The following is a 12304-nucleotide window of genomic DNA, read 5'->3' as shown; positions in this document are numbered from 1 at the left end:
CACCCCGACGCCGCACGGGATCTCTCAAAAAAGCATAGTCGTACCGTTGGCGCAGCCTACATCAAGCTGTTAATTTAAATACATTGTACCGCAGAGCCTGCCAATTTCCTGAAAAATGAGTGACAAGAGAGGTCAAAAGCGGACGAATAACAATGGTGCAAAAGAGAGCGCAGGCAAGGCTAAGAAGATCAGAGTGAGTTATTGAAGTTAATATTGCCAGACAAGGTTGTATGTGTGAGGTCGGTTGATTCTAATATGAAGCTAGTATTGGAAATCTGCCACGTCTACCATACATCCTGGCGTGGCAGGAATATTTGCGACGTGTAATAGGAATCATGAGAAGCAGTGCACGCAGGAGCTAATAGACTTGTTCAACGAGGTATGCCAGAGGGTCCAACTTGAGTGTCTGTTGCTCACATATGCTCCAGGAGGCCGAGAAACAATATGACTTGGCCAAAGAAGTAATTGAAAATAATTCCGACGACAACGAGGAGGACGATATCGAGGCGTCGATCAACAAAGAATTGGAATCATTGAAGAAATCAGAGGACCGCAAGTTGTTCACGCCAGTCAACATTGATTGCGAATGTGTTATATTCTTCCGCACCAGGAAACCAATTGATCCACCCGAATTTGTGCACAATATATGCGAGAATGCTTTGAAATCAGGAATGAAGACGACAAGACATACGTTAAGGCTGTCTCCCGTGTCGCTTACCGCATCTGCCACTGCGGAGGACCTGAAGCACTTGGCCAAAAAGGTGTTGGCACCGCATTTTCACGCACCGAATCAGCAGCCCTATAAGGTTTGTAGGAGATATTTGTTGCTGCATTAATGCCGTTAATACCAACACAGTTTGCGATCCGCACCACCATCCGGAATCATACAACCTTAAATCGAGATCAGATCATCCATGAGCTAGCCCTTGCTGTCGGACCACCTCACAAAGTTGACTTGAAAGATTATGACCGCTTAGTTCATGTTGAATGTTTTAAGGTACCAAATTTTAACGACTCGGCTACTTATGAGACACTAATTAAGACACGCAGAATATCATTGGTATAAGTGTTGTGAAAGACTTTGAGACTCAAAAGCGTTTCAATCTTCAACAGATTTTTGAATCTAAAGCAAACAGGAGCGTGAATGATGAATGAATGCAGATATTACAATGCGTCTAGGATTAATATGATACAGGGTACAAATGCAATACAAATACAAATTAAGAAGAAACAAAACGTCACTCACGCCCGGCGTGCCATTCCAAAAACCAACCCCTGCATTGCTCGCATATACATGCAATCTCAACTCCGGTTCAACCACATCATCATCTAAATTCGTGTATGTTTCTCTCACATTTCAGATTTTGCAGCGACATTGCCAACACTCCCTTCGTTTTTTGCTGAACTATCCATTCATTTCTCAGATTTCGCATCCTTATCGCCGCTATCATCATATGAACAACGGCTTTTAGAGTTGGCCGCTTGTTGTGATACTTCTTCTCGGGATAAATACCCATTTGCTCCAACATGTACAAGCTCGCCTTGTTACTACAAGCAAGAGGTCAGGTTAGCATCAAGGTCAACGGTGAACGAAACAGGGGATAGAGTACACACCAAGACTCAAAACTGCTAATCTGCAACAAAAAAAATCTCTTCAGGAATGCCGAATCAGCTCTGAAGCCACGTTCGCGGTCACCCTTAGCTCGTAGATACTGTATTTGCATCGCTAAACCCTTCAACTCGCCCTTATGCTGCTTGGCGAGTTTAGAAATTTCACGCTCTAAACTGATGACTTGATTCTGTGAGTGAACAAGAGCTTGCAAGGCCTGGTCCTTCTTTGCACTCCGGCTCGACAGCGTCTCCAAGGTCATTTTGAAGCTGCTTTTGCTGGATTCTAACTCCTTTTTGGTGGCATGATGCTTTTCCCGAATGTCATCGCGTTCATGCTCTAGTTTTTTAATAGCAGCGTGCAGATCATTCTGCAAAATTGTGGCTTGCTCCTTAAATGTTTCCAACTCTATCTGGGAAGCCTTCAGCTGAGCCTTGATCTTATCGCGATCGTTCTTAATGGACTTGGCGGCATTAGCCTTCAGTTGTGATTGCAGAGTTGCAAGTTCAGTATCTTTCTCTCGCAGCTCTCTCTGAAGCACTTGCATCTCCTTGTTTAAAGCGATATTCTTTTTCGACAGTGTATCAGCTTTCCGCTGCGCATCTTCTTTCAGTTCTGCCTCGTCATCGACTTGCATTTGATATGTCTTCAGCATGTCATTTTCAGCCCTGGCTCTGCTCGTGCCTTCTGATTCTGTTTCTTTGAGCTTTAATGTCAATTCGGCGATCTCGGCGTCTTGGTCTCTGACCTGCTTCTCAAGTGATGCGGCTTTAGTGTGTGATAGCTGAAGCGATTGCTGGAGCTCCTGCATATTTGACTTGTCAACGCCAAACTCATTGACACTTTTAAGCTGATTAACAGTCAATTGTAGGCTCTCTATTTGCTGGTTGGCGTTGTCAATCTCCGCTTTATACGCCTGTTCCTGCAGTACGACGTCTTAATTGCTGCGACAAAATGAACCACTAGAATAACTTACCAATTTTCGTGAGTTCCGGATTTGTTTTAGCTCTTCTTCGAGAAGATCATTCTTTGCACCTAAAGACTTCACCTCGCTTTTGAGCCTGTCTGATTGAGCCAACTCTAGTGGGTCCTCATGGCCACCATTTAAGAGTTCCTGGAAGTCACTGATTGCCCTGTCGGCTTTCTTTTTGTAGTCGGCGGCATCAGCTTGCGCTTTCTGTAACTCAGTTGCGAGATCTTCTAGCCGCTGCTCCATCTCTGCCACCTCCTCCTTATTATTTCGCTGTTGCTCGGCCATGTCGACATTGCTCTGTCTTCGTGTTAGAAATATTAGAAGCGTGGCAACAAGAATAAGCTCACGTACCTTATCACTAATCATCTGTCCATTTTCTGCTGAATGTAGATAGTCAATTGTCTCCTGAAGTTCTTGTATCTGCAGCTCTGCATCCTTCAGCGCCTCTAACTTTTGCTAAAATAATAACCGTTTCGTTAATAAAGAGCCTTTAAATCTGTTCCAGGCATTGAGTTACCTCCTACGGCAACGGTTAGTTAAATTGGAATTCAGTTTTTAATGGAACATACCAGCCGCCCGTCTTTGACGTCAAGCTCCTCATGTAGTGACTGACTCTCTTCTTTCAGTCGATCAATTTCCTCTTCGAGTTGTTCGATTGTTGCTTTCAATTCCTCGACCTCTGCATTCTCTCCTTCGGACTCTTCTAATTGAGCACGGTATTCATTCATTTCTTGCTGTAGATTCTGAATTTCTATTCGAGCATCAAATAGCTCATCATTGGTCTTCTTGTTATCCATCAAAAGTTGTTCTAGCCTAACTTTCTCATCGTCAGTCAAAATCTCCTGAGCTGAAAGATCGGCAGCAATATTGGCAGTGAGTTGTGCGACTTTAGCTTCCGATTCTGTGAGTTGTTTCTTCAACTTTGATAACTCGGTCTTCATGGCGACATGTTCTGCTTTCATTTCGACATTCTAAACAGTCAGACGGAAGTTCGAGACCAAGCTATAGACATCATAGTACCTGTTGCAGGGTTCCGCTCAATGCTTCTGGTGTTGTTGCTTTCAATTGCTGCATTAAGAAAAATATTCGTAACTTGAGACCAAAGTTTTCCTTCTGCATCTCATCGATTGCCTATCACAAGATTAGGATCAAATTTTAGATAGCACATAAAAGACATACCTTTTCCTGCTCGCGGAGGGTGAGCATATTGTCTGTACCCGGCACGCCTCGCCGCGGTATGGGTGTGGAATTTTCACTATCTAGCTGAACAGGTTGCCGAATACTCGCACGCGTTAACCCTTCCATGCTTGTAGAAAAATCGCCATCATCATCTCCACTCGCTGGAAGCCCTGGCGACCTGGTGATAATGTCGGGCTCTTGTGGCATGCCAACCGACGCGACGTTCTTCATCGAGTTATTTCTGACAGCACTTTGGAGCAGCGGGGTGAATTCGCGTCGTCCTGCTGAGCTCCTTTGATTCGTCAAGTCTTTAAATATATGTCGGTTGGCAGGAGTCCGCTGTAATCTCTCGTTTGTCGCTATTGCATTTGGTTGCGCGGTAGTGGTTCGCTTTAGGGCGTTGCCGTCAGGAGCAACAAACGGCGCCTCGCGATCCACGAAGAAATGATTCTCAATGTCGTTTAATTTACCATGAAGTGAATCAGTAGCATCTACTGATCTAGTCGACATGGCGAAAATGTTGCGAACCTGTGGCTACTACTATGGGAGTATAATGTCCCTCCGATGATGTATGAACGTGGACTGTTCACAGGCCCTTAGAGCCGCGCAATGGTTGTTGGGACGACGGCTGAGCGGTAAACAAACAACGCTGTGCCTTTCGCTATTCCACCTATGAGTACAACCTGAAACTTCAATATACACGAGCAAATCAAGAATAGTTGGATATAACGTAAAATATTCATGCCAATTTTGCGCAATATTAGCAACTTTATTGCACAATAAAATAAATCGAACAAATCGCCATCGTCTAACCAGGGCTTGACTACAAAACCCACAGCGATTTATATTACGTTGTCCACATTTCTCGGCATATAAATGCGCGTTTACCGTGGATAAATGCATAAATGCCTATTCGTTATGGCTGCACAAATATAGGGCAGGTAGTTAATTCAAAATTTTGGCTGTTGAGGGCAAGGGTTCGCAGCAGACTGGAAGCACTATGATTTTCAGCGCGGGCGTCGTCATGGGCTTGGATCTGAAGTTGTCTGGACCAATGGCGTGGGGCAGCAACGTTAAGTCCCCTTATGTTCTCTAAGAACAGCTTTTCTCCTCCCTTTCTCACTTAGCTACAGCTTCACTTCATCTACATTATTTCCTTTTTCATCAATATCAATTGGCAAGATGGGAAAGGAAGCTTTTTTCCGTATGGTCATCTCTTCATTTGCATATTTACGAGTACTGGTTGCTGACGAGATTAGGCTCTGCGGAGATGTCCTTGGTGCAGCTCTACATTGCGACTGAAGTCGGTCGCGAGGTTGTTGCTGCACTCGGAGAACTTGGCTCCGTTCAGTTTCGTGATGTACGCTTAAAGATTATTGCAGTGGATTTGCTGACATTGTGATTTAAAAATGGCGCTGACTAGCTCTAGTTGAACGCGGACGTAAACTCTTTCCAGCGTACTTTCGTTAAGGAGATTCGTCGTCTTGATAACGTCGAGAGACAGCTTCGTTTTTTTAGCTCCCAAATTGAGAAGGCTGGCATCAAGATTAAATCTGTTCCTGGATACGCCGATGTTACTGCTGCTCCTAACTCCAACGAGATCGACGAGCTTGCAATTCGCACTGAGGATCTTGAGGAGCGTGTCAATCAGTTGATTGAGTCGAATGAGCGTCTCTTGAAGAAACAGGTCGAGCTTGTTGAGCTCCGTCACGTCTTGGTTGAAGCTGGTTCGTTCTTCGATAGAGTAAGTTAAGCCCTGTGGTGAATTTGGTCGAGTGCAGAGTTAATGTTTAAGTAGGCCCATAACGTTCCTGAGGGACTCCGAGCTTCTCTTGACAATGATAATGCGCCCCTTCTTCACAATGATGTCGAGCAAGGCGATAGGTCCAACGGCACTGCCTTCTCCGTTATGAACATTGGTTTCGTAGCTGGTGTTATTCCGCGTGAGAAGATGGGAACCTTTGAGCGTATCTTGTGGCGTTCCCTGCGTGGTAACCTTTTCTTGAACAGCACCGAGATTGCTGAAACTATCAAGGACCCGAAGACTGGTGAGCCAATTGAGAAGAATGTGTTCGTCGTCTTTGCTCACGGTGCCGGTATTCTCAGCAAGATCCGTAAGATTGCTGAGTCTCTCGATGCTGACCTCTACTCCGTTGACGAAGACTCCAATATTCGTCGTGAGCAAATTCGTGAAGTCAACAGTGGCATCAGTGATGTGGAAGAGGTTCTTACTACCACTCAGTCCACTCTCTACACTGAGCTCCTGGGAATTGCGGAGCAAATTGCTTCCTGGATGGTGATTGTTAAGAAGGAAAAGGCTATCTACGCTGCTCTCAATTTGTTCAACTACGATCAGAGTCGCAAGTCTTTGATTGCGGAGGGCTGGTGTGCCACTGATGATCTTCCAATCGTTAAGGCTACTTTGGCTGATGTCACCGAACGTGCTGGTCTCCAGGTTCCCTCCATCTTGAACGAGCTTCACACTACTAAGACTCCACCTACGTACTATCGAACCAACAAATTCACCGAATCATTCCAGAATATCATTGATGCTTACGGTATCTCTCAGTACCGCGAAGTCAACCCTGGTCTTCCCGCGATTATCACCTTCCCGTTCATGTTCGCGATTATGTTCGGTGATCTTGGCCACGGTGCTATTATGTTCCTCGCCGGTCTGGCTATGGTTATTTTTGAGAAGCGGTTGTTGAAGGCTGAGCGGGATGAAATTTTCGACATGGCCTTTACTGGTCGTTATATTATTCTTCTTATGGGTGCTTTCTCCATGTACACGGGTGTTATGTACAACGATATCTTCTCCAAGTCTATGACCCTCTTTAAGCCTGGTTGGGAGTGGCCTTATACGTGGAACGAGGGCGATCTTATCATGGCCCACCAGACTGGCGTCTATCCTTTTGGTGTTGACCCTACCTGGCATGGCGCCGATAACAATCTCATCTTCAACAACTCGTACAAGATGAAATTGTCTATCGTTATGGGCTTCTGCCACATGCTTTACTCGCTGTTCTTTTCCTTGGTCAATTATCGATTCTACAAGTCCAAGATCGATATATTCGGAAACTTCGTTCCTGGATTCTTGTTCATGATCTCTATCTTTGGCTACTTGTCATTCATCATCGTCTTCAAGTGGGCTGTTGACTGGTATGGCATTGGTAGGCCTCCACCAGGATTGTTGAACACTCTCATTGGCATGTTCTTGTCTCCTGGTAACGTTGAGGATCTATTGTACGAGGGACAGCCGACCATACAAGTCGGTCTTGTACTTCTTGCTCTAGCGTGCGTTCCGTGGTTGTTGCTTTTGAAGCCTCTCTATCTCCGATGGGAGAACAATCGTATTAAGAAGCAGGGTTATGAGAATTTGTCACAGCAAGAAGTTGCTCGTCTTTCCTTCGATGAGGAGCCAGAGAACATCACTCCTCTTGTTATGGAGGAAATGCACAAGGAGCACGAGCACGAGTTCGAGTTCGGTGATGTTATGATCCATCAGGTTATTCACACCATTGAGTTTTGCCTTAACTGCGTTTCGCATACTGCTTCGTACCTGCGCCTCTGGGCCTTGTCGCTTGCCCATGCTCAGTTGTCTTCGGTCTTGTGGAGCATGACTTTCGAGCGGTCATTTTCGATGGAAGGCAGTTTTGGCGCTATCATGGCGTTCATCCTATTTGGAGCCTGGTTCCTTCTTACCATCGCCGTGTTGGTCGTTATGGAGGGCACGTCTGCCATGCTTCACTCTCTCCGTCTGCATTGGGTGGAGGCTATGTCCAAGCATTTCATTGGTGATGGTATTCCTTTTATGCCCTTCTCATTTAAGGCTGTGTTGGAAGAGCCTTCCCAGTAAATTAGAGAGTAGGGGATTAGATTAGGTTGTTGAAAAATGGTGTTAATATTTGTAGATCTCTTGGTTCTTGGAGCTGGTTTTATGATTTAAGGCATATAATAGATAGATCAATGAGCAATGAAAGACGATCCATTCATTACTCTAATATTCATTGTCTGACTGAATTTTGAAGGTGTTTAGATTCATTATCATCGGATTAAACTTAAAATGGTTATACTTATCCAGCTATTCCCATATCCCAGCACATCTACTGACGAAGATGACACATGAAATCATACTGCCACTGATATAACTTACCAGTTGTCTGCAGATCTAAAAGCCTGCGCATGTCATGATGGTACATAAAATACAACGAAGAGTATAAAAATACACAGCAACCCACGTGAATTAGGCTATATCCAAATGCAAGCAAAACAATACATGATGATCGCATATGTTGTCAATGTAATAGCATTTAGTGATCGCTGCAGATAGCAATAAACTCTTCCAGGTTGATCTCTCCGTCGCCATCTAAGTCGAACTCATTAATCATTGCTTCTAATTCATCTTCTTCAAGGTTTTCATTTAGCTCTTTTGCGATTTTGCGCAAATCTCGTAGACTATATGCTTCAGCAACCATACGACATAGTATTTCCTTGACATACGAACCTTATTTTTCCTGTCTGGTCTTCGTCAAAAAGAGCAAAAGCTCTCTTGATCTCCTCGATGGGATCTCGAGCAACAATCCTCTCTGACACTGTCAATTATTTTATTAATACTACTCGATTCTAAGACCCAAGTGCAGCACCACATACTAACTCGCAGAAAGGCGTCGTATGATATAAATCCAGGATCACCACGTTCATTCTCGCGTAATATATCCAGAACTTCTGATTTTTTTGACTCAAATCCCAGAGCTCGCATAGCTACCTACAAACATAAACGGTCAGTTCCATGCAGCTATACTCATTAGATTTATTCGGTCATGCCTTCAGTTCATGATAATCTATTTTACCATCTCCGTCCATATCAAATAGCCGAAACTACAAGCAATACCATTATTAGAACAATGGCACGGATATACGTTATATGTAACATACAGCTTCTTCAATCTCGTGCCGCTGCTCTTCTGTAAGTTCTTTCCGGGGTCTAGATGTGGGATTGGCTCTGCTGTTCGCTGGCGGTGAGAGGTTCCGCCTCCGAGCAGCTAATTTGCTGACAGTTTGATGATTTATACCGCTGGTTGCCGAGTACATTCGAACTCTTATACCTCCGTGGTTGATGTATTCTGCTGTGACAAAGGACGCGAGAGATTGAATAACATCCGCGATTCATTCGCGGTACATAAACCCGCAATTACACCAGCGATATGCAGCTCACAAATGACGCGTTTGAGACATACACGTCGCGGTATTAGGTCATAGTTTCTTTTGTGGGGTAGGGTATTGAACACCTACAGCACCACCCGCGAGTAGAGAGGACACAAAAATATTGGTCCGTTAGCTGCAGCTGGCGCGAGAAATATCTCTATGCCTTTTCGATTTCATATAGTTTTTGATCTTTTACCTGGATCAATTGGTTCCGACAAGTGGGTGAACGCAGTCATCGAATCGCACGATCTTTTTACTAATTGCGTCGGTGAAGTTACGACATCTGCCGATTCCGATACTTCTGAAGCCCCAAGTGAAACCTTAATCCAGCTATTTACGAAATTTGACCAAAGATTTGGTCGAATCGAAGTACTTGCAATTGATCTTGAAGGGGCGGATGGTAGTTCAGCTGTTGTCAACCACGATTCCGCAATGTCTGGCAGTGAAACGAAGAAAGTGAATCGGGCCACGGTTCCACAATCTCCGCGGGCAAGGTTCATAGGCAGTGGCGTAATCCACTTATACCGAGATGGCGAAGAGGAAAATACAGATATTGTTTCTCATCATCAAGCCGACGTCGAGAATTCAGAGACTCCAGTATTGGCAATCCTAGCTGTGCCTGGATATATGACTGCTTCCGATCTGCTGGGCTTCGTCGGCAAAGACTGCAGAGACACGATTTCACATTTTCGAATGTTGAGAAGTTCAGCTCCTAATAGGTACATGGTGCTTATGAAATTTAGAGAAAAGTTACATGCCGACATATTCTATCGGGACTACAATTGCAAGATGTTCAATTCAATGGAGCCCGAGACTTGCCATGTTGTTTACGTAAATTCAATCCGATTTCATAAATCGACATTTCCAGAATTTCCATATCTTCTTGATGATGAATTCACACCTCTAGCAGAACATCAAATAGCTTCCGAGAACAAGAGTCGCAATCGCGCTACGTCTGTGGCGGGCCCATCGGTGCTGACTAAACCCACACCACCTCCAACGCGAGCGTTACGTGAACTTCCGACTTGTCCAGTATGCCTGGAGCGAATGGATTCAAGCGTTACAGGGCTCCTCACTATCATATGCCAGCACACATTTCACTGCCAGTGTTTGAGTAAATGGGGTGACAATAGTTGCCCTGTCTGCCGGTATTCTCAGAAAAAGGACCATCAATCTCAGTTGAGTGAGCCTAATCAGTGCAGTGCCTGTGGAGCTGTACAGAATCTGTGGATTTGTCTTATTTGCGGTAATATTGGCTGTGGACGATACGACGAAGCTCACGCATTCCAGCACTACATGGATTCTGACCATGTGTATGCTATGGATCTTGAGTCGCAACGGGTATGGGATTATGCCAGTGATGGATATGTTCACAGATTGGTACAAAATCAGTCCGACGGGAAGTTAGTTGAGCTTCCTTCCTTAGCGGCATCATCTGGTGACCATACTGGTGGCAATAGCCGAGACGAGCACTCTAGCGGAGATTGTGTTCCCAGGGAGAAGCTTGACTCTATTGGCATGGAGTACACATACCTACTCACATCTCAGCTAGAGTCTCAACGTGCATATTTTGAAGATAAGATTGCAGCTGCTGCGGATAAGGCTTCGGCGGCCTTAGAGAAAGCCGAAAAAGCCGAGCGCGACGCGGCTGAAGCTCAAGCTAAACTTAGCAGAGCCAAAATGGAGAATGACGAATTGAAGGGAATAGTTCCCAGCCTGGAACTGGAGCATGAGAAGATGAAGCGAAAATCAGAGGCGTTACAGGCCGTATCTAAGAAGCTCGAGAAAGAGTGGCGAGACGAAAAGAGTATGAATGAGAGTATGCTGAAGAAACTCGAATTCCTTATACAGGAAAAGGCACAAAAGGAGAAAGAGATCGAAGAGCTCAAAGATCAGCTACGGTTAGTATGTCGCGAGACAAGTAATCACAGTATGGCTAACGTTCGCATGTAGGGATGTCATGCTTTATCTGGATGCTCAGCAGAAGTTCCAAGGTATGGAAGAGGAAGTCCAACAAGGAACGGTGTCTGTGGGAGAAAGTCCTTCGTCGAAAAAGAAAAAGGGTCGCATGAAGAAATGAATGAGCGTTGTAGACTGTAAATGCATGTGGGATTAGGACATTCTTGTCGTGGAGTTATGGTTTCTAAGTTTAGACTTGTGCAGGCGAGGTTTTGGGCTCTGTATTATAAGCTAATAATGTTACATTGGTTTATCAGGAGGGGTATTACGGATGTCATCGTGCTGACTCATCTAGTCACTGACGCAAAACAAACCATGAAATAGTAAATTAAACTAAAATTATGTATATCGCAGACAAACGACGATCATACCAATCCGTTGAAATATGCCTTCTAGGATGCGACATGAAAATGTCAAGCGTTTCTAACTTCTTTTGTCGTACCATGCTTTCCACCATTTTCATTTTTTTTTTGCGTTTTATCTTTAGATTTATGCTTATTGTGAACTATCTAACAACTAATAAGTCGTGCCCTCCGGAGGCTGAGGGAGCTTTCTGTTCGATCCCGTAGCCATTTCCCTAGGACTTCCGTTAACCACAAAATCTGGAATAAATAGGATACCTCTCTCTTACCTCCGGATCTCTAACAAAACAGTTTCCATGTTATAATCCCGTCTCCATTGTGCAAGACAGGCAAGCTTCGATGGATCAACCTAAGCGTTGCGGTTAGCAAGGTACGAACGAAAATTTAAAGATATCTCGTACTTTGCCATCCACCTGGCTGACACATGGAAGATTGACCTTTGAAAGAAACTGAACAATCGGGGGAGCATCAGGATAATTTGGTCCACAGTGCAGCTTCAAGCTATAGATTCGATTCTCGTGCACACTCTATATTCACATTAGTGACATTCATTGCTATTTACCTTTGAACAGGTATAACTCCTGATATTGAGAGTACTCACATGAGGTGGCCCCAAAATTGTTCCGTTCCACTCAGACATTGTAATGTCGTCGCCATCTGTAAGACCATATGAGCAGGCCTCAGCACCGAGACCCTTCTCACCCTTCTCTAGTTCCTCTAGAAGTCGAAAATTGCGGGGTCTAGCATTTTAATAATACCCGTCAGCAGGAAACAATTTGGGTAACAAAAACGGTCATCACACAGGAAATCAGGCTCAAATATCATATAAAAGACTCACATTTTAGCACTCATAACTTAATGGTTGGGATTAATGCTATCGAGATCAGTCGACTCACACGGGAATACGATGATGAGTGTGGTCGGCTGCAAAGGAGGGCTGAATTTCGTCTCGTTTGCACGGATATGCACTCAATCGCGGTAAGGCTTTCCAATAGTAGCCACATATGCATATGACTG

At 44.6% G+C, this 12304-nt stretch overlaps 6 protein-coding genes across 6 annotated transcripts; 3 read left to right on the top strand and 3 right to left on the bottom strand.

The window, feature by feature from the left end:
• The first annotated feature begins 39 nt into the window (after nt 1-39).
• V1513DRAFT_417139 (uncharacterized protein) lies at nt 40-1321 on the top strand. The gene is made up of 5 exons (XM_066895861.1): nt 40-193; nt 266-379; nt 429-806; nt 857-997; nt 1051-1321. The coding sequence occupies exons 1-5, from the start codon at nt 116-118 to the stop codon at nt 1153-1155; spliced, it is 816 nt and encodes a 271-aa protein (XP_066752540.1). The 5' UTR covers nt 40-115; the 3' UTR covers nt 1156-1321.
• Nucleotides 1105-4614, bottom strand: V1513DRAFT_448071 (uncharacterized protein). Its single transcript, XM_066898480.1, has 7 exons — nt 3762-4614; nt 3603-3713; nt 3151-3553; nt 2934-3040; nt 2586-2879; nt 1615-2531; nt 1105-1548 (listed from the first exon to the last, which is right to left on the bottom strand). The coding sequence occupies exons 1-7, from the start codon at nt 4269-4271 to the stop codon at nt 1326-1328; spliced, it is 2565 nt and encodes an 854-aa protein (XP_066752539.1). The 5' UTR covers nt 4272-4614; the 3' UTR covers nt 1105-1325.
• A 214-nt stretch (nt 4615-4828) lies between these two features.
• Nucleotides 4829-7809, top strand: V1513DRAFT_402241 (V-type ATPase, V0 complex, 116kDa subunit family). Its single transcript, XM_066895523.1, has 4 exons — nt 4829-4965; nt 5021-5121; nt 5191-5505; nt 5560-7809. Exons 1-4 carry the CDS (start codon nt 4944-4946, stop codon nt 7615-7617), a joined length of 2496 nt encoding a protein of 831 aa, XP_066752538.1. The 5' UTR covers nt 4829-4943; the 3' UTR covers nt 7618-7809.
• Nucleotides 7722-8982, bottom strand: V1513DRAFT_448058 (uncharacterized protein). Its single transcript, XM_066898479.1, has 4 exons — nt 8697-8982; nt 8412-8639; nt 8266-8353; nt 7722-8216 (listed from the first exon to the last, which is right to left on the bottom strand). The coding sequence occupies exons 2-4, from the start codon at nt 8518-8520 to the stop codon at nt 8072-8074; spliced, it is 342 nt and encodes a 113-aa protein (XP_066752537.1). The 5' UTR covers nt 8521-8639; nt 8697-8982; the 3' UTR covers nt 7722-8071.
• Nucleotides 8946-11189, top strand: V1513DRAFT_448057 (BRCA1-associated protein 2-domain-containing protein). The gene is made up of 2 exons (XM_066898478.1): nt 8946-10867; nt 10920-11189. Exons 1-2 carry the CDS (start codon nt 9126-9128, stop codon nt 11044-11046), a joined length of 1869 nt encoding a protein of 622 aa, XP_066752536.1. The 5' UTR covers nt 8946-9125; the 3' UTR covers nt 11047-11189.
• Nucleotides 11124-12205, bottom strand: V1513DRAFT_448052 (ubiquitin-conjugating enzyme/RWD-like protein). The gene is made up of 5 exons (XM_066898477.1): nt 12126-12205; nt 11889-12027; nt 11689-11814; nt 11557-11636; nt 11124-11502 (listed from the first exon to the last, which is right to left on the bottom strand). The coding sequence occupies exons 1-5, from the start codon at nt 12137-12139 to the stop codon at nt 11442-11444; spliced, it is 420 nt and encodes a 139-aa protein (XP_066752535.1). The 5' UTR covers nt 12140-12205; the 3' UTR covers nt 11124-11441.
• Between the last annotated feature and the right edge of the window lie 99 nt (nt 12206-12304).

Source organism: Lipomyces chichibuensis, assembly GCF_038497645.1.
Source record: "Lipomyces chichibuensis strain CBS 12929 unplaced genomic scaffold V1513scaffold_25, whole genome shotgun sequence".
Lineage (NCBI taxonomy): Eukaryota > Fungi > Ascomycota > Lipomycetes > Lipomycetales > Lipomycetaceae > Lipomyces > Lipomyces chichibuensis.
The sequence above is the reverse complement of the archived record's forward strand: the minus strand, read 5'-3'. Positions and strand labels throughout refer to the sequence as shown.